The sequence below is a fragment of the Alternaria incomplexa genome, assembly GCF_024043165.1.
Source record: "Alternaria incomplexa strain BMP 0042 chromosome Unknown scaffold_8, whole genome shotgun sequence".
In the NCBI taxonomy this organism is placed as follows: domain Eukaryota; kingdom Fungi; phylum Ascomycota; class Dothideomycetes; order Pleosporales; family Pleosporaceae; genus Alternaria; species Alternaria incomplexa.
In genome coordinates, this window is record NW_026249857.1 from 660,019 (window position 1) to 681,915 (window position 21,897).

The 21,897-nt window shown below is 53.1% G+C and overlaps 8 protein-coding genes and 1 non-coding gene across 9 annotated transcripts; 5 read left to right on the forward strand and 4 right to left on the reverse strand.

Annotated features, from left to right (window-relative positions):
- Positions 1-1,216: 1,216 nt before the first annotated feature.
- On the reverse strand, positions 1,217-3,569 carry J4E90_006028 (uncharacterized protein; the record flags this gene model as incomplete). The annotated part of the gene is made up of 2 exons (XM_051435578.1): positions 1,217-3,331; positions 3,381-3,569. 2 exons carry the CDS (start codon positions 3,567-3,569, stop codon positions 1,217-1,219), a joined length of 2,304 nt encoding a protein of 767 aa, XP_051290436.1.
- Positions 3,570-5,515: 1,946 nt separating this feature from the next.
- J4E90_006029 (uncharacterized protein) lies at positions 5,516-6,115 on the reverse strand (the record flags this gene model as incomplete). Its single annotated transcript, XM_051435579.1, has 2 exons — positions 5,516-5,995; positions 6,056-6,115. 2 exons carry the CDS (start codon positions 6,113-6,115, stop codon positions 5,516-5,518), a joined length of 540 nt encoding a protein of 179 aa, XP_051290437.1.
- Positions 6,116-6,909: 794 nt separating this feature from the next.
- On the forward strand, positions 6,910-8,653 carry J4E90_006030 (uncharacterized protein; the record flags this gene model as incomplete). The annotated part of the gene is made up of 4 exons (XM_051435580.1): positions 6,910-6,922; positions 6,975-7,069; positions 7,118-7,384; positions 7,436-8,653. 4 exons carry the CDS (start codon positions 6,910-6,912, stop codon positions 8,651-8,653), a joined length of 1,593 nt encoding a protein of 530 aa, XP_051290438.1.
- Positions 8,654-9,122: 469 nt separating this feature from the next.
- On the forward strand, positions 9,123-11,034 carry J4E90_006031 (uncharacterized protein; the record flags this gene model as incomplete). The annotated part of the gene is made up of 4 exons (XM_051435581.1): positions 9,123-9,275; positions 9,332-9,439; positions 9,492-9,856; positions 9,906-11,034. The coding sequence occupies 4 exons, from the start codon at positions 9,123-9,125 to the stop codon at positions 11,032-11,034; spliced, it is 1,755 nt and encodes a 584-aa protein (XP_051290439.1).
- Positions 11,035-13,138: 2,104 nt separating this feature from the next.
- On the forward strand, positions 13,139-15,117 carry J4E90_006032 (uncharacterized protein; the record flags this gene model as incomplete). The annotated part of the gene is made up of 2 exons (XM_051435582.1): positions 13,139-13,451; positions 13,505-15,117. 2 exons carry the CDS (start codon positions 13,139-13,141, stop codon positions 15,115-15,117), a joined length of 1,926 nt encoding a protein of 641 aa, XP_051290440.1.
- A 567-nt stretch (positions 15,118-15,684) lies between these two features.
- J4E90_006033 (uncharacterized protein) lies at positions 15,685-17,472 on the forward strand (the record flags this gene model as incomplete). Its single annotated transcript, XM_051435583.1, has 1 exon — positions 15,685-17,472. The coding sequence occupies one exon, from the start codon at positions 15,685-15,687 to the stop codon at positions 17,470-17,472; it is 1,788 nt and encodes a 595-aa protein (XP_051290441.1).
- A 718-nt stretch (positions 17,473-18,190) lies between these two features.
- J4E90_006034 (uncharacterized protein) lies at positions 18,191-19,181 on the forward strand (the record flags this gene model as incomplete). The annotated part of the gene is made up of 3 exons (XM_051435584.1): positions 18,191-18,387; positions 18,453-18,761; positions 18,830-19,181. 3 exons carry the CDS (start codon positions 18,191-18,193, stop codon positions 19,179-19,181), a joined length of 858 nt encoding a protein of 285 aa, XP_051290442.1.
- A 547-nt stretch (positions 19,182-19,728) lies between these two features.
- On the reverse strand, positions 19,729-19,824 carry J4E90_006035. Its single transcript has one exon. It is a non-coding gene; the product is annotated as a tRNA-Val (tRNA).
- Positions 19,825-20,070: 246 nt separating this feature from the next.
- On the reverse strand, positions 20,071-21,417 carry J4E90_006036 (uncharacterized protein; the record flags this gene model as incomplete). Its single annotated transcript, XM_051435585.1, has 1 exon — positions 20,071-21,417. One exon carries the CDS (start codon positions 21,415-21,417, stop codon positions 20,071-20,073), a length of 1,347 nt encoding a protein of 448 aa, XP_051290443.1.
- Between the last annotated feature and the right edge of the window lie 480 nt (positions 21,418-21,897).

Consider the following 21,897-nt stretch of genomic DNA (forward strand, 5'->3'; position numbering starts at 1 on the left):
TTTTCTCCTCCCGCGGCTGCAGTGTTATGCAATGCACAAAGAATTCTCCATCACTCACTAATGCATGCAGCGACTGCACGAAATGATCACTCCTGCATTCCAACGTTTTCCCCACTATCTCACACAGCATCCACCCTCCTCTTACCTACTCCATCGCTCCGGCGCATTTCCCTACCGTATCGATACGGTCGGCCCGTCACGAAGCAACGGCATCCACCCTCCAAAAGTTTGGTCCGTTGAGTAATGCCTCTCAAAACCACACCCAACGTCCGCGGGTAAGGAAAATTAGCCCACATCGCTCGCGCCATGCAGGGGCTCAGGGGTTGGCTGATGCGGCGCAGCTCGGAAGAAGGCGCCAAAAGGAACGACGTGAAAAAGGAAAATAGGGAAATCGAGAGAGGGAAACGACATAACGATAACGTCACGGGTTTATGCGAACGGTTAGTAGCGAGGTAGAGGGGGTGTGGGTTGCTGCTAGGGACGTTTCCGCGGGGGGAAGGAAGGTTGCGCGAAGGGGATTGCCGGGTCTTTGGATCGTGGGTTGGAATGTGGCTGGGCGTGTGGGAACGATATGAGCATGACGAATGCGGATGTTGATGTAGAGAGTGTAGTTGTTTGGTTAACCGTCAAGATTAGACTGCACGGAAGTGAACGAAGCCCAAGAGGTGTGAACTCATGCCGAAGCATATTGATTCCATTTGCAAGTCTGCATAGCTGCATTCTTCTAGACTTAATGGGGTGTTAATACACCCAGTCCCTATGATTCATTATTCCATTACTCCAGCTGACTCCCGTCAGACAAGACATATCCAAAGACACAGAAGCCACCATGCCCTCCCAGCCTTCGAACAAATGAGAAAAACATACAGAGTGAAAGGAAAAACAATGTACTACGTTGAGCAAAACGACGTTTCGTGATATCCAGTCCTCCGTAAATACAAAGGAATCCGGGGTGTGAGATCAAGTAAACGCTTTTAACTCCTTGGTGGCAACGCCCTGCGCCAAATCGTGATAGTATCCAAGATTGTGTGCCGTATTAAGATTATGCTTTCATGTGTGCCCATGAATGAGAGAGTGAAAGAAATAAAGTGGAAAGAGTATGCCGTATCGCCATAACAGACTGGCAAAGAATAAAAAACGCATCGACGAAAAGTCCGGGTATAGTCAAGAAGCGAAGGTCAACGTTGCGATAAGGATGCTATCAAGGTTGAAGCTACTACCCTCTAAAGTCCCCTGGTCCCTGGTTGGCGAAGATGTAGCTCTTGGGCTGGGGTTCGGTCGTTCGCCGTATGAGGTTTCCATGCGGATCCGTGCCTTGAGGTGGTGTGTACTGGTGTACGAGGAAGTCGGGCATGGCGGAGACTTGGGGCGCGAAGGGAACGTTGTGATGGATGCCACTCAATGACATGTCCTTATAGTCATCATACATGTTTCCGCCCTGCATGTACTGGACATTGCTGTCATCGCCTTGCGTCTGAGCTGTGTCAGGTAGCGATGGTCGCCTGAAGTGTGAGGGCTTCGGTTGTTGAATCGTAAGATCGGTCGTGGAATGGAAGGCTGCACGCATCTGGGGTTGCTGCATGTATGACGTTCGAGGGAAGTGCTGCTGTGTCGCTGGTGCTGACTGCGGCGGTGTGTCGCGGTACAAAGCGTCGTTTACAAAGCGCGATTGCAAATCCATGGACGAAGATGGCGGTGAAGTGCTCTTCGCAATCACGTTTCCAGATTGGTCGTTGGACCAGTTCGCGTGCATGCTCTCTGGGCTGTTGTGATCCGGCATCGCGGAATGCGGTCTTATCACGGCAGCACCACCCCAATAGTTGCCGAAATCTTGTGGTGTCAGTGGAGTTGGTGGTGCTAGACTACCGCCTTGTCCAATTGTGGTGGTGCTCGAAGTCGAGAACGTTCGTGCGAACTTCGGCGACGCAGCAGCATCCGAGAAGCTCATAGCCATAGGTGAGCGTTGCGCTGAACCTGGCTGCGATTTCTGAACACGACCTCCAGCGTTCGCAATTCCAGTTGATCGAATTCGGCGGATGACTTTGTCGTTGTTGCCTCCTGGCGATGGCATGGGGGCAGAATACGAGGCGCTCCTCATTGCGCTGGAGTTCAGGTTGACTGGACGCTTCTGTCTTCTCGCAGCGATGCTTGAGTGCTGATCTGATTGTTGGAAACCCTCCGGAGTACCGTTTCGGATATGAATCGCGTCCATGTTGTTGGCCAGATTGCTGCTTGAAGAGTTTCTTCGGGCAAACGCATCCTCGCGGAAGTGCAGTGGAATGTCGAGATCAGAGGGCGCAGCACTGAGCTTCCGTGCTTGTTCCGGTGAAGTGAGGATGGCGTGTGCAGACGAGTTTGGCTGTTGGTAGAAGTTCGACTGCGGGTACATTTGGTTTGAGCCATCTTGGGGCCAGAATGGAAGCGTCTGTTCGGAGGCTGAAGCCTGAGCAAGACTGTATGGTGCGAATTGATCCTCTGGTTCCTCGACCTGCTTGGGCTGTGCCATTTGCGAGGGATCTTCTGTCCAGCCGGTGTAAACCGAGTTCAAAGAGGCGATGGATGGGGGTGTTGGCCCGTTTGGTGATTGCGTGGTGCCAGATGACTGGGTGCCATTGTATGGGGACGCGTCCGACGAGATGGATCCTGTACTTTGCTGAGCTTCTGCAGATGTAGAGTTGGTGGTGTTGGTCGCAGCAAGTGCCGAGTAGTCTATCTGGAAGTCGGCGAAGTTGTCGAATTCCGGGTGTGAAGGTGCGATGTCGCTGGGCATGGACGCGGGAACCGAAAAGGCACCTAGGTCGCTCGAGTACGCATTGGGCAGCCCGTTGACACCGTTGTTGTCGTAAGAGAAGTCTTGCTCTTGCGCATTAAGACCCATGCCACTGTTGTGCATGTAGGCACCGTTGGTCGCAGCCATGATCGAGTGCATGAGGTCGTTGGAGCGGTACGATGCGGAACGGTCGGGCTCCGGGACTGCGTGGAGGGCGTTTTGCATGTCGTATTGTTGTTGCTGCTGCTGTTGATGCTGTTGGTGTTGGTGTTGGTGCTGGTGCTGGTGCGGGTGCTGCAGTATGAGCTGAGGGCCCAGGTCGAGGGCTGATGGTCCTTCGCCCGTTTGCACGGGAAGCGTTGCAGGGCTGATGTCAGCGTTCGGATAAAAGTCCGGCTGCATGAGCATATGCGGATGTTGCTGCTCTTGCGGGTGCGCGTAGTGGTTAGACATGACGGGCACGTGCTGGTGTCCAAACGGAAGGCTCATGGTCATGTTGTACTGGTTCATTAGCTTCTTGCGGTCCTGCTTGACTTTGGCTCTGCGGTTCTGGAACCAATTCTGCAGTCGTGTTAGCGACGCGAGGCATACATCATGACAGGACACTTGCGTTGATCTTGTCCAGTGGCACGCCGAGGCGCGTCGCGAACTCCTTCTTTACATTGGTACTGGGCTTGTGCTGCGCCAGAAAGTGCTGCTCGAGGATGTCGTGCTGGTCCTTGGTGAGGCGGGGTTTGACATCGCTGCCAGGCTGCTTGGGAGCAGAGGGTGCCGTCGTCGAGGCCCCGCTAGAATCCATGGCGGCGCGCACAGCGGCAATACAGGCAGAGCGGCTTCAGAGGGGCGCAGAGTCAAGGGCGACGAGGGCTGCAATAAAGTCGTCGGCGTGGGCGCGTTCGGGTAGTGACAGGTGGGTGCAGCTGTGGACGGCGGAATCTGGGGCGCTGGTGATGGGCGATAATGCGTAGAGCACGGATGCACGGGATGCACCGAGACGGGTCGGCGCTGGGATAGATATGTGTCGAGGGAAGATGCCAGTAATGGTAGCGAGCGACGATTACGAAGGGGAGCGAAAACAACAGCAGTAGACTCTATATCTACAATAGAAAAACGAGGGTATTCAGCGCGACGGCGCGGTAGGGAAAGGCACGAAGCGAACGACGACGGAGAAGAAGAGCAGGAGGAGCGATCAGGTTGTTGGCTGCCCAGGTGCCGCTTGGTTGGTCGGAGGTGCTAACTTGCTAAGCCACTGAACCCCCCAGCATGCATTATGCTGCTCCGGCACAAAAATAGTTTCGTGACACTCGTCGTCTCCGCTCAGCACACCTGAATCCTGGAGAAGACGCATCGGATGATTCGATCTTCTGTTTCTTGCACCTGCTCGCCCTCGTGCTCCGTGGAGGGCGGCCACACGCTCGCATACACATAGACTCACAGCACTGGCCGGCACGCCCAACCCCGGCGCGCAATCGTGAAGCGCGCCCAGGGGCACTCTCCTGCCTCACGCCAATTGGTCCGGCGGTGGAGCGAGCTGCGGCGGCGGCTGTGATCCGCCCTCGGGCGGGAGACATGTCCCACTGATTTGAAGGCGATGGATGGTGCTGCAGCTTGGGCCTTCCCCCGTTCGGAGAATATACATGAGCGTGTGAGAGTGCAGGTTAATGCCAACGCAGCCTGCCTGCTCAACCACGTTCCACGTCAAATGTCTAGTCACCGTCGGTGCCGGCATGGCTTCAACGTGGGCAACGGGCTCGAGCGCTGTTTTGAGCTGATGGCGTCAACATTGCGCTCGCCGTCGTGCCGACATCCTGTGCCTCTCACGACTCGCCGAGTAGCTCTTTGTCAGTAACCGCTTCCGGTCCGAGTCGACCATCTGTGTGACGAGATGCCCCCCGGGCGCATGGCCAAGGGGCATATCGCGCCGCTGATCTGCTGGCTCGGAAGTCGGCGCACATGTTTTGGCAACATATCGACGGTTCCTGAGCGTACCTTGCAGCAAAGGGGCTTCCGTACCACCTGCGAAACTCAAATTGGCCCCAGCTTGTCCTACAAACTTCGTGTGTTGACTGACTTGGGCGACGGATAATCCCAGCCTAGCTCGGAAGACTCAGTGCGCCCCCAGCTGGGGGACCCGCTGGCCCAAACCAAAAAACCTCGTGCTGCAAGGGCGTCCCTATCATGCGCTGCACCCTGCCGACTATCAGACGTCCTCGCCAACCCGTCTGAACTTAGTCTTCTTTGCGAGTCTGCTACGCCAGCTGGTCGTGTCGCACCACAGAGACGGCACACCCAGCTGACGTCTTCGACTGCAGTAGCTTGTGGTGCCGTCGTCTTTCCAGAAAACAGTTCGATGGGGCGCAGACTGCTCGAAATGGAGTATTTCATGCGATGCGCTGCATTCCGTGATTCCCGTACAGGGAGGATGACACGGCGAGTCGAACAAGGCTAGCACTCCAAGCGACACTCCTGCATGCTCTTTAAGGGTCGCGAGGCTGTGCACGCATGAAGTAGATTTCAACCTCCAAACATTGTTGCTTCGCCGCACAATCGGTCTCCGACCTCATCTTCCATCCAATCTACGGCTTATCGTAAGCTTAAACCGTCTGACTGCAGCTCAGTCACCGGTGTAAGCTGAGCTTGCAGTAAACCTGAAAATGTCGAGCAAGCAGGCTCACGATCCTGGCAAAATACTGAATCGCCCACACAAAGACGAGTAAGGTAACAGTCGGTGTTGATTCTCTTCGCTTAGACTAAGGCATCTGCGATCTGTATGTCTCCTTGCCCTGTTGCTTTGTCCCATGATGTCAGCGTGACACTGCGCATGTCCTTGACAATGTAATCTGCGCCAGCTTCTATCAGCTGTTCTAGCGTATGTGTGGTGTAAAGTCCCACCACGACGAACCCTGCTGCCTTTCCAGACTTGACGCCTGCAGGCGCATCCTCGAAGACAATGATAGAAGATTTGTTTTCCTGCAGCCCCAGCTTCTTTGCACCCATCTGGTACGGCGCCGGGTCTGGCTTGCCGTTGGGCACATCCTCTGCCGTTACGAGATTCTTGGGGTGCGCCAGCTTCATGACATCGAGCCAGCCTTGCACAAGAGGTCGCGTGCCTGAGGTAACAATGGACCATGGGACAAGGTGCTCTTCGAGCTTGTCCAACAGAGCTCGTGAACCGGGAATCTCAATGGCGTCTTGTCCGAATTCTTTCGGAATCAACCCCTCTGCCTGGGAGATATCTTATCTGTCAGATGCGTGCTTTTGTCAAAGTGAAGATATGGCACTTACACTCCTCATTTGCGAGCTTTGGCTCATAGATCCGAAGGACGTCGATCGACCTTCGACCATGTGATGAAGCGAGGATGACATTAGGATCGACACCTATCTCTTTCCCAATCCTGATGCAGACATGTAAGCCTGTAGACGTGAGCATGCTCGGCTATTACTTACTTGTGCCAATGTTTTACAATGGCCTCTGTGGAATCGATGATAGTCCCACTACCTATATTAGCTGACTGGTAAGATGCTTTCAATGAGTATAACGCACTCCATATCAAAGAGCTGCAGGTGATGAGATATTAGTATCAATTTGCGATGCAAGTGAGCGTGCGTCTTACCAAGCCATGGAAGGGGATTGTTTTGGCAGGTGCCGAGAAGGAAGGCTCCGATACAGTCATGGTTTGAAGTTAGAGATGCGATGAGCTGGATCTCAGTCAATAAAGTCAAGATGTCGCAATGATATAGTGAAGTACCCGAGCGGACTATTATAGATGTACACCTGGTGGGAAAGAGAATACATTATCGCGCTAACTCGTTCCGGTATCGGATCCGACAGCTGCCGATGATGCAGCCAATCATGATGACGACAACTAAAAGATGCTAGTCGCGACGCTGGAGAACAGCCGCGAAGACTGGCCTTCGCTTGACGTTCCAGAAGATGAATAGAGGCTACAGATGGAGCTATTTTCATTTGTGTTGTTGTAGAGCGTAAGGGTTGAGCATGGCCAGCGCCGCGGGGGTGGGGCCAAAGCTAGGTAGGCGGACACAAGCGGCAGAACTTTTCACGTGCCGAACTTTTTCTGGATCGGCCAGAACTTTTCTGTGGACGATTGCGATAACATACACCACGCCAACAATTCAATATGAAGGTCGGAAGTAAGGCTTCTCACAGGATTCAGCCTCGTTATAGAACTAACGATCATTGTAGAGCCAAAGTCGAAGCGCGTACCCGTGCGGTTAAGGCACAAGATCGAGAAGGCTTCAGCGGCGAAGCAGAAGAAGGCGAAGAAGCTTGCCAAGAAGGTACTGCCACCATGCGCGACTACAGCGCTCGCATTCTGACGCACATAGGACCCAACATGGCGCTCCAAGACCAAGAAGGAACCCGGCATTCCCAACCTGTTTCCCTACAAAGATAAGATTCTCGCAGAAGTGGAGGAGCAGCGCAGGAGGAAGGAAGAAGACAATGCGCGCCGACGCCAGCTAGCGAAGGAGCAACAACAGAAGGGCGCAACCGCCGAGGACGTCATGGAGGACGACGAAGAGTTTGAGCAATTCGACGCTGAAGGCGACGAACTACTCGCTGACGACAGCGAAGACGAGGATTCGATGCAGGTGGTAAGTCTAAGTGGCTAGTATACGATGCGCGACCGTACTAATGAGATGCAGGACAACAAGTTCAACCCTATGGCAGCTCTCCTAGCTTCCGCCAAAGCGCGCGCCGCAGAATTCGAGAAGAACGACGACCCAGATGCCATGGAAGACAGCGATGACGACGAGTCGGATGGCGATGATGCAGTCAAGGTCCGCAAAGATGCGTCAAGAAAACAGTTCGACAAGGTGTACAAGACGGTCGTCGACGCCGCGGATGTTGTTCTGTACGTGCTCGATGCTCGCGACCCAATGGGAACGCGATCGAAAGAGGTGGAGCAGGCCGTCATGGCAGCCGACCGTTCAAGCAAGCGCTTGATATTCATCCTCAACAAGATCGACTTGGTCCCACCACCGGTACTACGCGCATGGTTGATTCATCTACGTCGCTCATTCCCTACTCTTCCTCTACGTGCGTCGAAATCTGCGCCCAACGCGCAAACCTTCGAGCACAAGGACCTCTCAATCAAGGGAACATCCGAGACACTCTTCAAGGCTCTCAAGACCTTCGCTGAGTCCCGTCAGTTGAAGCGCGCAGTCCACGTTGGAATTATTGGATTTCCCAACGTTGGCAAATCATCCGTCATCAATGCCTTGACGTCGAGAGTAGGCGGCAAGGCTGCTGGATGTCCTACCGGTGCTGAGGCGGGAGTTACCACCAGTTTGCGCGAAGTCAAGATCGACAACAAGTTGAAACTTATCGACTCGCCTGGTATCGTTTTCCCCAACACCGAAGGTTCCAAGGACAGCAAAGTACAACAGAAGGCGCGCCTGATTTTGTTAAACGCCGTACCCCCGAAAGAGATTGACGACCCTGTTCCCGCTGTCAGTCTGCTCATTAAGAGACTGTCGTCCTCGGAGGAGCTTTTCTCGAAATTGATGGCAGTCTACGATCTACCTCCCCTACACGCTGTGGGCAACGACAGGACGACCGACTTCTTGGTTCAAGTGGCAAGGAAGAGAGGCCGTCTGGGCAAGGGCGGTGTACCCAACATGCACGCCGCGGCACAAACCGTCATCATTGACTGGAGAGATGGTCGCATTCAAGGATGGACCAGCCCTCCCAAGTACACACCTGCCGAGCCTGATACCACCAAGACTGCACCAGCTACGAAGGGCGGACTCGTTGGCGATCAGAAGGAGATCGTCAAGGAATGGGCTGCAGAGTTCAAGCTTGATGGTCTATGGGGTGATGATTCAAATGATACGGCGGTACCAGAGGCTATGGAGGAGTAGGCAGCTCGTGTTGACTGTTATGGCGAAATGGCGTTCGTAAGGCTGTAGTGCTAGTGTACTTGACTCGCACATAGGAAAAAGTTCCGACTAGATATCGGGCCTAACAATGATACATGTTCATGAAGACGATCTTACTTTCCTGATCCTAGACATTTTAGAGCCTTCCGATGCAAGCCTTGCGATGAGCGTATGTAGATCGTGTACCGCTACTGACCGAATCAGTTTCTGCGATATCGGATCCGCATCGTACCATAGTACAAGCGAAAAAGTTCTCTCCAAGCTGCAACCCCACACCGATGGGAGTGTTCGGCGATATGTTCGCTCCCATAGGTAGGTTTCGCCGCCCCACACTTTGGGGTGAGAGCCGACGGAAACCGAGAGCTCCATCACGTCAAGCTTCATAGCTCAAGATACATAACGACGCGTCCCTTTAGATTTTTGGACAGTCACAATTATCATCACACACACAATGGGTTCTTCAAAGGGTCTTCAGCCTCTGCGCTCTGCTTCCAAGACTTTGAATGCGCTGCCCGCAGCCTATGCTGGCGCGCAGATCGCATCGAGACGGTATGCGGGGACGCTCGCAAACTTCAAGATTCCCACTATCAACAATGAGCCCAACGTAAGATGAGAGATGTTGTATATGCTCAGAATCAATTTGCTGACTCAAAATTATAGCAACATTATGCCAAAGGCTCGGTAGACCGCCAGAAGCTTCAAGATGCGGTTGCACGTATGAAGAAGCAAGGACCAGTACAAGTACCTCTTGCCGTAGGAGGAGAATACGTAGGCCTTCCACACGCACATACGAGTCTCATGTCACTCTAACACCATTCAGATCAACAACTCCTCAATCCTCACTCAGAACAACCCCTCCTCCCACGCCGACGTTATCGCCAAATACTCCAATGCCAGCGCAGCCGATGTGAAGAAGGCCATAGACGCAGCCCTAGCTGCTAAGCCAGCATGGGAGGCACTTCCCTTCGCCGAACGCGCATCCGTGTTCCTGAAGGCGGCCGACCTCGTCGCCACAAAGTACCGATACGAGATCATGGCTGCGACCATGGTGGGACAGGGCAAGAACGCGTGGCAGGCTGAGATTGACTCAGCGGCTGAGCTGTGCGACTTCCTGAGGTTCAACGTCAAGTACGCGGAAGACACATACGGACACCAGCCCACGCACAACTCGCCAGGAGTCTGGAAGTAAGTCAAGTATCTGGTTATAGCTCGGGAACGAAGCTAACAGGTGCAGCCGCGTTGAGTACCGACCTCTCGAGGGCTTCGTCTACGCAGTGTCACCATTCAACTTCACAGCCATCGGCGGTAACCTCCCTGCAGCCCCAGCCCTGATGGGCAACGTCGTTGTCTGGAAGCCATCCCCATCTGCGATCGCCTCGAACTGGCTTCTCTACCAGATTCTCATCGAAGCTGGCCTTCCACCAAACGTGATCCAGTGGGTGCCCGGTGATGCTGTGGAGGTAACCCAGGAAGTCCTGAACCACAAGCAATTCGCATCTCTGCACTACACCGGTAGCACAGCGGTATTCCGTCAACTATACGGAAAGATCGCGAACGGTGTGGCTGAGGGCAAGTACCAGAGCTACCCCAGGATCGTTGGTGAGACAGGAGGAAAGAACTTCCATCTCGTCCACAAAGATGCCGACATCCACAACGCAGCTATCCAGACCGTCCGCGGTGCATTCGAGTACCAAGGTCAAAAGTGCAGCGCCTGCTCCCGTCTATACGTACCCGAGTCCGCCTGGCCCGAATTCAAAGAGATTCTCGTCCGTGAAGTCGAAGCCCTGAAGATCGGCGAGCCCACCGACTTCTCCAACTTCATCGGCCCCGTCATCCACGAAGCGTCTTTCAAGAAGCTGTCCGGCGTCATCGACGAAGCCAAGAACGACAGCGAGCTCGAGCTCGTCGTTGGAGGCAAGTACGACAGCAGCAAGGGCTACTACATCCACCCTACCATCTACCGTACCAAGAACCCCAACCACCCCCTCCTATCCCGCGAACTCTTCGGCCCCGTCCTCGTAGCCTACGTCTATGACGACGCGGCGCCCAACGCCTTCGCCAACATCATCAAGCAGATCGACGACACATCTGAGTACGCGTTGACGGGCGCTGTGTTCGCAAAGGATCGGGAGACTATCAAGTACGCGTCTGAGAAGCTGAGGGATGCGGCTGGTAACTTCTACATCAACTGCAAGTGCACAGGTGCGGTTGTTGGTCAACAGCCTTTCGGTGGGTCGAGGGCTAGTGGAACGAATGACAAGGCTGGTAGTGCGAACTTGCTCGCGAGGTTCGTCAATATGAGGGCGATTAAGGAGGAGTTTATGCCTACGGAGAAGGTTACATATCCTAGCAACGAGGTGTAAGTTGGATTACGCAGTCTCGATTGATGGAGAAAAGCATCGCATGTTCAGCTAGCATTGGCGTTGGCGTTGGATTGGATACAAACGATTTATGACAAAAGGGAAAGATTTGTATAGAATAAGAATGACATAAGTCATGTATCAGAAATTGTGTCACAAGTCTGCATGTGTGGTTCTGGCATATGATACTGCAAATACATATGAAAAACACAAATTAATGGATCGTGGCAGACAAATGCTCGTTCGTAGGGGCTCATAAATTCCATCATTGAGAGCACAGAACGAAACACCAGGTCTGCAACAGTCTACAAGGGAAACACCCCTATTGCGGTGTACAACTAGCTCTAGTGGCGTCGTAAAAGCCTGATATATTACAAATGTAGATGCTGATGCACGGTTCGGCATGTCCATTAAGGTGTCTACTGTATAAAGTTGGCCTACCTTTTCTGTGGCTTGAACTTGGCGAAATTGCGGATACTAGACAGCTGCCTTAGACTTCAGCGACTAGAGGATTTCATTGGAAGAAGACGTTGAATAGATGCGCTGTAGTCTGCATTGCTATCAAACTGAATGTTGACAAAGCGTGACGCGATGTAGGTGGGTATTTGACTTTCGTCCAAGAACGGGGTGAGAGCCTACGTTTAGAAACGCGACTCCAACCCTCACACGACTTATCCAAAGCAACAACATGTACATGTGCCTCGGCAACAAGAACACAGAAAACGTTGAGAGATGGGTCCAATCTCACGACGCGGCTCAACGCACCTTCTAGAACCTGCATGAGTCGTGACATCGACCCACCAGCTATCGGGAGCCCCGTTCGTTTCGAAGCGAACCTTGCAACCTTATTTTGGAGCCGCAATGCACGGGGGCGTTCGAGCAATTTCCAGAAGATAGGGTGAGGATACGGCCGTTGAGATCGTGATTTGCATTGTCGGGTCGGCCTGGCGAACGCAATGTTTGTGTGACGTGAAGCTATCCAACAGATGGATTTTTGGTCTACGTGACGATGAGACTGTGATGCGATTATACCCCGAATTCCGGGTCGGAATCGGGACAGCACATCTTGGTCCGAACCAGCGACCAGGGTGGAGCGGAGCGGATTGTGCTGAGGAATCAATGCCGCATCTTATCTATCGTGCGAGGTACCGTTTCGGTGTCATGTAGCGAGTGTGAGACGAGATGAGCCTCGTATGCATACATGCTTAGTGAAGACTGCGCTGTTGAATCACCTCGGTCGTGGTGATGGAGTTAAGCAACTCTTCACGATGAATCAGCTTCAACCATCAGTAAGCATCTCCATATCCATGGAAACAAACACGCGTACGCCCCTCTTTTCAGATTCGTATCTTGGAGGAGAGGAGAATTTAGATGCCGACGCCGACTCTCCGCCCACCATCCGCACGTTAACTCCAGACAGCGGAAACAGCACGAAAATCTCGAGCTTCTAAAAGTAAATCCTGGAACACCCACAGGGTAACCTCGGCAGCTCGGTACATTCTCCTTCGAGATCGAAAACCCTTGTCAGAGCCTTATGACGCACTGTCCGCGATCTGCAACATGCATAGCGGCACCTTTTCCCAGCGCCGCCATCCCTGCCGTGTTCGGCGCCTGCTCTGCATTCAGTTGCTGTGATTGGCTCCGCGGGCCAAGCTTTCGAATGACGTGGCTGCTTCGAGCCTAGCGCAACGCTTCGGCCGAGCAGACATGAGATTTTTGATCATGGTGTCATCGCCTCATGGATCGCACGTTGCAAGCGGATTTCTGGAGCGGTGCGCGCGAGTCGGGAATGGGGACGCATCCAGATGGTTGGGCAGTCGCCCGGTTTGTTTTGTCCTGGTTACGCATTTGCTAGTGGCTTCTCTTACCGCTGCATCGCATGACTTGTGCGCGCCGCCCGCCGTGTGTGTGGTCCTTTATATGTAGCGTCTCCCGCGGTGATCTCCCTACTTTCCTACTCCGAGGTTACTTTTCGTCTATTTTATTCCCTTAGATATCCTTTTAATATACCTGGGCTTCGTCCCTACGTCGCTTCCGTTTTACCCTTTCGACGAATATCATCGATCAATCTACGACACCGTCACATCGAATCGAAAGCATTGTCACAATGGAGAAGGACCAACAGGTCGCCGATCGCTCTGCGGCGAACAGCAGTAGCGGAAGCAATATGGACGTCGAGTCTGGAAGAGAAGGCATCTCGCATTGGAAGATGATCACGGATCAGGGTGTTGTGACCAAGGAGATCATCAACTACGACTATGAGGGCGAGGGAACAGAAGAGGATCCCTATGTTGTGGAGTGGATCGACAACGACCCCAGGAATCCAATGACCTGGCCCAAGACGAAGAAGTGGATCATGGCCATTGCGGTCGCCAACTCGGTTCTCGTCGTATCGTTCTGTTCATCGGCTTTCTCTGGAGGTATGTATTGCGCAACCCGAGATGGATATGGAACAACATCTGACATCTGATAGGCATCCAACAAATTATGGCTGAGTTCAGCGTCAGCCAGGAAATCGTCACACTCGGTGTATCGCTCTTCGTTCTCGGATTCGCCCTTGGCCCTCTGCTATGGGCTCCCTTCTCGGAATTGTACGGTCGCCAAATTGTCTTTGTCGGAACATACACTGCTTTCATGGCCTTCAACGCTGGTGCCGCCGGTGCGCCCACCATCTACGGCCTGCTCATCCTCCGATTCTTCGCTGCCGCTTTCGGTTCTAGTCCTCTTACCAACGCTGGAGGTGTCATTGCCGATCTCTTCTCCGCAAATGAGCGCGGACTGGCCATGTCAATCTTCTCCGCTGCGCCGTTTATGGGTCCCGTCCTCGGTCCGATTATTGGTGGCTTCTTGGGCATGACTGAAGGTTGGAGATGGGTTAATGGACTCATGGCTATCTGGGCTGGTGTCATTCTCGTCGTCACCTCCTTCCTCGTCCCTGAGACATATGCTCCCGTCCTGCTCAGGAAACGTGCTGAGAAGCTCTCGAAGCTTTCTGGAAAGGTCTACCGCTCCCGCACTGATATTGATCAAGGCAAGGTTTCGCTCGGAGAGGCTTTCGCAACTGGTCTCAAGCGTCCCTGGATCCTGCTCTTCTGCGAGCCCATCGTTCTGCTCCTTTCTCTCTACCACGCCATCATCTACGGTATCCTCTACATGCTCTTCGGCGCTTTCCCCATCGTCTACCGTATCGGCCGTGGTTGGAACGAGGGTATTAGTGGTCTGCCTTTCGTCGCTGTCGCTATCGGTGTCTTACTCGCCATCACATACGTCATTACGGTCGACAACAAGATGTACATGAAGAAGGTCAACGAGTCCGGCCGCGGATTCGCAGCTCCAGAGGCACGTCTGCCCATGTGCATCATCGGCGGTATTGCACTCCCCATTGGTCTGTTCTGGTTCGCCTGGACCAACTCGCCTGATCTGCCATGGGCCGCCAGCGTCGTCGCTTCCATTCCATTCGGCTTCGGTATGGTGCTCATCTTCCTGTCCATCATGAACTACCTCATCGACTCGTACACCATCTTCGCCGCATCCGTCCTGGCCGGTAACGGTATCATCCGTTCAATTTTCGGTGCTGCTTTCCCTCTGTTCACCTCGCAGATGTACAAGGGCCTCGGTATCCACTGGGCTTCATCTGTACCCGCCTTCCTCGCTGTCGCCTGTCTCCCGCTTCCCTTCCTGTTCTACAAGTACGGCAAGACCATCCGCGAAAAGTGCAAGTACGCCGCACAATCCGAGGCCTTCATGGAGCGCATTCGCAACCAACAAGCCGCAAAGGCCGCACGACAAGCCCAGGGTGTCGAATCAGAGGACACCTCGCGCGCCAACACTCTTACACCTCAAGAGGAAGTTGAGGAGGAGGCACACGAGGAAGAGTCCGCACCCAAGTTCGAGGAGATGAAGACTGAGAAGGAGACTGATGGCGAGGGTCTCAAGAAGGTTCAGACTGGGCGCTCAACAAGAAGTCGGAGAACAGTCAGGGATCTCGACTTCAACCCCAACCCGTTCGATATCGACCGCGTCAACACAAGGGAAAGCTTTGTTACTAGGCCGAGGACGAACAGCCGGGCGAGTAGCAGGAAATAGATGTTTGTGTTTTGTTGTAGCGTTTTTACGGTCGAAAAGTTGAAGGTGCATTTTGACGCATGGCATCAGCATTGTATACCCCTCTCCTATTATCATTAGTTAATACAAGATCCACGATATTCTGAATATGCTCCTTTGCTTCTTTCTCGTGATTGTGCTTACATGCGTAGTGGTGACACTAGGATGGCTGGATTTCTCGCATCTTGCCAATATGCTTGACCAAGTACTACATATGAATGTAGAGATACACATTGCCTCGTGTAACGTCTACTTGTCAAAACGTGGCACTGTGTATGCTGCAACACAACTCCTGTCATTCCCTCATTGGGATGGTGAGATCGCCCTTGCATGGTTCATCCTCGGCGATCATCATCAGCCGCGGCCAAGGCATGCAAGTGTCGTATCAGAAACCGTCCGCACAGCACTCTTCTAGACACGTAACACGTTGCGCAATATGCAATCGCATCGGCCCTTCCCCCGCGCATCTCGCCCATCGCTTCTGGCCATGGAAAGCGTCTATGTATATTCACTTAGCTTCTAGACGCCTTCCTTGAGCGCGCATCAGCAATGCCACGCGTGCGCACTCGACACGTCGTCCTCAGCGTCTCCATCCTCTGCTGGATATACTATTTCCTCCCTAAAGACGAAGCCTTCCCGTCTCGCCATGCCGTACACGATCATGGGTCCACCGCCGCGTTGGCGCGCCACATGAACGATCCATCTCAGATTCCGCATATCGTTGCGACGCCGAGTAGCTTCGACTGGAGTTCTGTGAACTTCACTTTCCCACCACCACAAAGCCCGAAACTTCCTCCACCTTTCACGGGTCGTCCTCGCATACAACACAAGTTCAAACCCGACCCGCACGATGTACATACGATACAAGAAGGGAGACGACGATACGTGAAGAGAGTGTTCGAGAAGAGCTGGGCAAGCTACAGGAGCAAGGCATGGATGAAGGATGCCCTGAAGCCTATAAGTGGGGAGTACGTCGACCAGTTCTCTGGCTGGGCTGCAACTCTGGTGGATTCACTAGACACCCTTTGGATGCTCGGTATGCGCGATGAATTCTACGAAGCTGTCGAAGCAGTAGCGACGATCGATTTTGGCAAGTCTACGGCACCAACTGTCAATACGTTCGAGACGTGTATACGGTATCTGGGCGGGCTCCTCGCTGCATACGACTTGAGCGGACACGAGGTGCTGAAGGCGAAGGCAATTGAAGTAGGCGACTTGCTGTATGGCGCTTTCAACACCGAGAATGGCATGCCTGTCGACTTTATCAACTTCGAAAACGCGAAGCAAGGCACTGGTTTGATAGTTGAGAACCAAGTGGTCAGTGCTAGTCCTGGTACCATTACGCTCGAGTTCAGCAGGCTGAGCCAGATTACCGGACACGACAAGTACTATGCCGCCGTGTCGAATCTGATGGATGTCTTTGCGGAGAGTCAAAATGCGACGAAGCTGCCGGGCATGTGGCCCATGATGGTACACATGAGCGCGAAGGACGTCGTCTCTGGGTATCAGTTCACGATAGGCGGGAATGCAGACTCCCTGTATGAGTACCTGCCAAAGGCGCACGCTCTGCTTGGTTCGAAGGAACCCAGCTCGAGCAAATATGAGGCCATGTCACGCGCTTTTATGGATACAGCGATGAACAGCTTGTTCTTCGCACCTATGATACCAGGGAAGGAGGACATTCTGATTTCTGGTAATGTGGACGTTCACGCGGATGGTCCTAGTCTCGACCCTGAAAGCGAGCATCTGTCTTGCTTTATTGGTGGTCTTTTTGCGCTTGGCGGGCGCCTGTTCGATAACGACGAGTACCTCGATACTGGAGCGAAGCTTGCCCGCGGCTGCGCATATGCTTACAAGGCATTTCCCACTGGTATCATGCCAGAAAGGTACAACATGGTTCTATGCCCCAACTCCGATCATCGCAAACCCTGCGCTTGGGACGAAGAGCGCTATGCTGTAGATGCAGCAGCACGGCCACAACACAAACCCCATCTACCCAAAGGCTTCACCACTGCCAAAGATCCCCGCTATATCCTGCGTCCCGAGGCCATTGAATCAGTCTTCATACTATGGCGTATTACAGGCGATCCCATCTGGCGCGAGACAGCATGGCAGATGTTCGAAGCCGTATCCAGTGCAACAGACACCGAACTCGCGAATGCAGCAATCTTGGACGTTACAGTCATCGGATCGAAGAAGGAGGATTACATGGAGAGTTTCTGGATGGCCGAGACGCTCAAGTACTTTTACCTGTGCTTTGCCGATACGGACTTGATTAGCTTGGATGACTTTGTGTTGAACACTGAAGCGCATCCCTTTCGGCTATCTAGGGGGTAGGTGACGCGTATGTAGCTCTGAATATGATGGAGGAAGTTTGTTGTCGTATTAGTCCCATATGTGCCCGCAACATCCATGGAAGACACATGCTGTGATCGGCAAAATTGCGTGAACCCTCGCAACAAGACGCGAACGCGACGTTAGAATAGGCGAGAAAAACAAAGACCATCGCCAACTACAATCAGCGTACACTTCACCCTCCATCTTGCACAACACCCAAACCCCCTACGCACATTACGCCCTCAATGTTCTCGACGCCCATAGAGCCCATGCCGCAACTCCGCAGCCCCACTCTTCAAGCATGTCAAGCATGTGGCGGCGCACGCCATGATTGGTGTACCTGACCGCGGCCGATGTTTCTAAACCAGGAACACACACGAGCCTAGCGCGTGGATGCGCGGCCCCCTTGAATCATCCCCTTCCAACCCCAGGCACCAAGACCTTTCTTTTCCCTCTTCATCTCTCTTTAACCAATATCCCCACGACTCTACGTCACGGTCATTCTTTCTTCGGTTGGAGAGTAAATACCTACACTCGTTCTTTTGCTGTTCATATTACGGGCCTCAGTCGAACTCTTCACTCCCGCATAGATCCGCCCGTTTTGCAACTTTCGCACCACCCACTACATTACTATCTATAATCGAAGATGCGTTTCTCGATCGTTGCCGCTGCGCTTGCAGCTGCTCCCGCAGTTGTCTCGGCTGCGGAGAAGGGAAAGATGGGATGGGCCCTTGGAACGAAGATGGGAAGCGGAGAGTGCAAGACGCAGTCAGACTACTCGGCCGACCTCAAGGCTATCAAGGATAACTCTGGCTCGACCATTGTCCGTGGTTACTCTGCCTCGGACTGCGATATGGCTAAGACCGCTCTTCCGGCCGCCAAGTCAGCAGGCTTCAAGGTCGTTCTTGGTATCTGGTAAGCTTCGCCTCTCTCCAAACCTCAACTATCACGATCAAGTATACTAACATGTGAAACCACAGGCCCGATGTCGAGGAGTCCTTCAACAAGGACCTCAAGGCCATCACCGACGTAGCCCAGCAATACGCCGACACCATCTACGCCGTAACCGTCGGCTCCGAGACGCTCTACCGCGGCAACTTCACCGGCGAGGAGCTCGCCGGCAAGATCAAGACGGTCAAGTCCAAGCTGCCCTCCGGCATCAAGGTCGGCACAGCAGACTCGTGGAACAAGTTCGCCGACGGAACCGGTGATGCCATCATCGGCACCGCCGATATCATCATGGTCAACGCTTTTGCCTTCTGGCAGGGCGCCAGCCGCGATAACGCTACGTACGCATCCCTTCATTACACATACACATACACATGAGAAAAGGAACTGTAAACTAACATGACTGCAGCCACGTCTACCTCGACGACATGTTCCAAGCCACCGCACACATCGAGAAAATGGCCGGCGGCCGCGAGAAGGCCCCTGAGATCTGGACTGGCGAAACTGGCTGGCCCACGGCTGTTGGTACCGACTACGATGAGGCGAAGGGTGGTCTGGACAACGCAAAGCACTTTTACCAAACCGGTTTCTGCGCGCTGCTCGACTGGGGCTTCAACGGCTTCTACTTTGAGGCGTTTGACGAGCCCTGGAAGCCTGCTTCCATTGGTGATAACGGAAAGGTCGCTGATGAGACGACTTGGGGTGCTATGACTGCGGACCGCAAGACTAAGTTTGATCTTAAGTGCGGTGTTAAGGCTTAAGTGCATTGCCTCTAAGGGGTGTGTATGTGGTGAATATAGACGGTGCGAGAAGTGTCGGTACATGTCGATAATAGCATGTGTACGCATATAGAGTATAGACGCATTGCTTTTCCATGCGGAAAGGCCACGGCCGGTTCGTTCTTCAATGTATTGTGCGGCGTGATGTTGCTGCGAACACTCTTTTTGATCACTTGTTCACCTGGACTATCACTGAGCTTGAAAACTGCACAAGAAGGACCTGCTCACACAGGAACGTACATGGCTTGTCTGAGAGCCAGGTAAAAGAGACTCTAGTCGTGTGCATTGTATTTGCTGCATTCCATCCAGCCACGAAGCCAAATCTTTGGACTGACGCCAGCCTTGAACCGGCGTTTTATGCGAAAGCTAAGTAAAAGAGAGACTCTCGTAGTTCTCATTGTACTAGCATTACGCCCATCTAGCGTGAACGCATTCTCGACCAAAAAGTACGGTTGCAAAGGAAAAAAGATACCCCAGCACCACCAAAAACAAAAAATGTTCGATGCACTCTTGCGAGCGCCGACGAGCTTGACTCATCGGAGGTTTGAACTCCGGACCTTCAGTGTCCTAACGAGCTGTGAAGCTCTTGTTAGACTGACGTGATAACCAACTACACCAACGAGCCTTGTTTGATGCAAGAATGGGATTTTAGAAAATAAATGACCCCAAAATTTTGATCGTACGACGGTAGCAACAGCTTCATTTCTACTCAAAAAGAGCAGTAAATCTATGAGGTAAAGTTATCCATACAGGTAAGACGGGGTGCGAACGCGGGAAGGGAAAAGTTTCGGCAAACGTCAACATGGCGTCCTATCAAAACTGACCTAGCCCCACCAACTCCACATCGCGACAGCGAACTACACTCCAACACTTACAAACGATAAACAGGCTGCTCGATTTCCATACCCGGTGTTGACACTGCAGAACTTGGTGCTGAGCCCCCGGAGAAGAGACTTGAACTTCTTGACCCCGCCAAGGACAATGGGTTTGAGTGCGAACTGGATGGCGTTCGCGACAGCGCATATAGGGATTCGTAATCTGGCGCAAACTCTCGCGATGGCTCTCTGGGTGTGTACTCTGGTAGCTGATCAAAGTCCTCTCTGTCTTCTGGCGGTGGTAGGCGTTCGCGGGGTATGCGAGGTAGAATTTCGAGGGGTGTGTTGGAACGGATGGTGAAGTGCTGATCGTTGTATTTGATGCCGATGGATATAGCAAGGGCGTAGCGCCGGGTTATTGTGTATGTCTTGAAGGTTGGCACGCACTCTGTGTCGTCGATGAGACGAAAGTTCGACGTCAACGTCGTCGTTTTGTTGAACGGTATTGGTCTGTTCATGCCGGTCCGCGATATGCAGGTGATGTGCTTGGATACAACGTCCTCGGGGTCCGTTACGGTGTTTCCGCACTTTGTCGTTGAGTATGTTGAGATGGTGACCGTTAAGGAGTCGATGATGCATTCCCGCTCGGCATGGTTGGCGGGGTCGCGCGCGTTGAGTAGGCTGAGTGACAACGGCATATGCTGTCCTGGGCACACCTTTTCGGGGTGGTTCAGCGTGGGAACGATCCGTGGCGTTGAGTTCATAGAGACGCCGGAGAAGACTTTCTTGACTCGAGATCCATCCTTCTCTTTGTTCGGTTTCCAGACTTGGCCGTGGAGCACAGAAGATTTGACCTGCGCCCTTCGTGGTATGTCCGCTACCGTTCTTGGATGGTATCGTAGTATATGTTTACACCTCTTAGTCTCTGTCGAGCCACTGAGAATGAGTCTGGCCTGGACGAAGTATGATATTTGTGCCGCACCGCCTGGCCCACTGGTCTTGAGCTGAAAGGACGGCGGAAGGGGATGTGGCTCGCGAAGATAGTTGCAGCCGCGTACCATGCCCTTCATTTGGGGTTCGGTCGACTCTGGAAAGACAAACTCAAAGTCCCATGAATACTTCCGCGGTCCAAGATTACGACAGGAAACCAGCTCTTTCTCGCGGTTGAAGAGCCGTATCTTCTCCTCGTAATCATGCCTTTGTGCAGATGGGTGGGTTTTCGAGTTCACGTGTAGAGGTCTGGATGTCTTGGTGACACAACTACCCGCAAAAACCACCTTCAGCGACTCAATGTCTTCCTGCTCTTCTACTGCCAAACATATCTTTCCAGTGACCTTTTCTCCGCTCCTATACGTCTTGCTGCTATCGCCATCGATAACAACCCTCAAAGCTGGCACCGTCATTTTGCTGGGGAGAAGAAGAGATGATCAGCAATGCAGGGACCTCGCAGGGCTTAATAGCGGACGGGTGGGTGTGGACGATTCGCTCAGGTTTCAGGCACGCGGTTATCGGTGCAATCCAGACTAGGAGAACGTTTGCCGGGGTAGGAGGTATGCCAAGGATGAGAGGATTTGCTGGGCATGCAACTGCGATAGTGATAACGGAAGGTGAAAGGTGCAATCCGCCCAAGAAAGGGAGGCTGAGTGCATGAGAATATTGGGCCTATATGTTGCTTACCGTTGGCTTCGCGCGTACCTTGCCATTTCGAACGTCATCTGGTTGCCAAGGATCTACCTTGAAGCCTTTGGGTTGAAGGCATGATATATGCGCACACGTTGTTAGGGCTGCGCTGTCAAACCCTAGATGGAAAGGATGTTCGTGGTAGGCGTAATCGTGAACCAAGCTACCCGTTTCATCCCTATCCTGATCATATCGATCGTCCA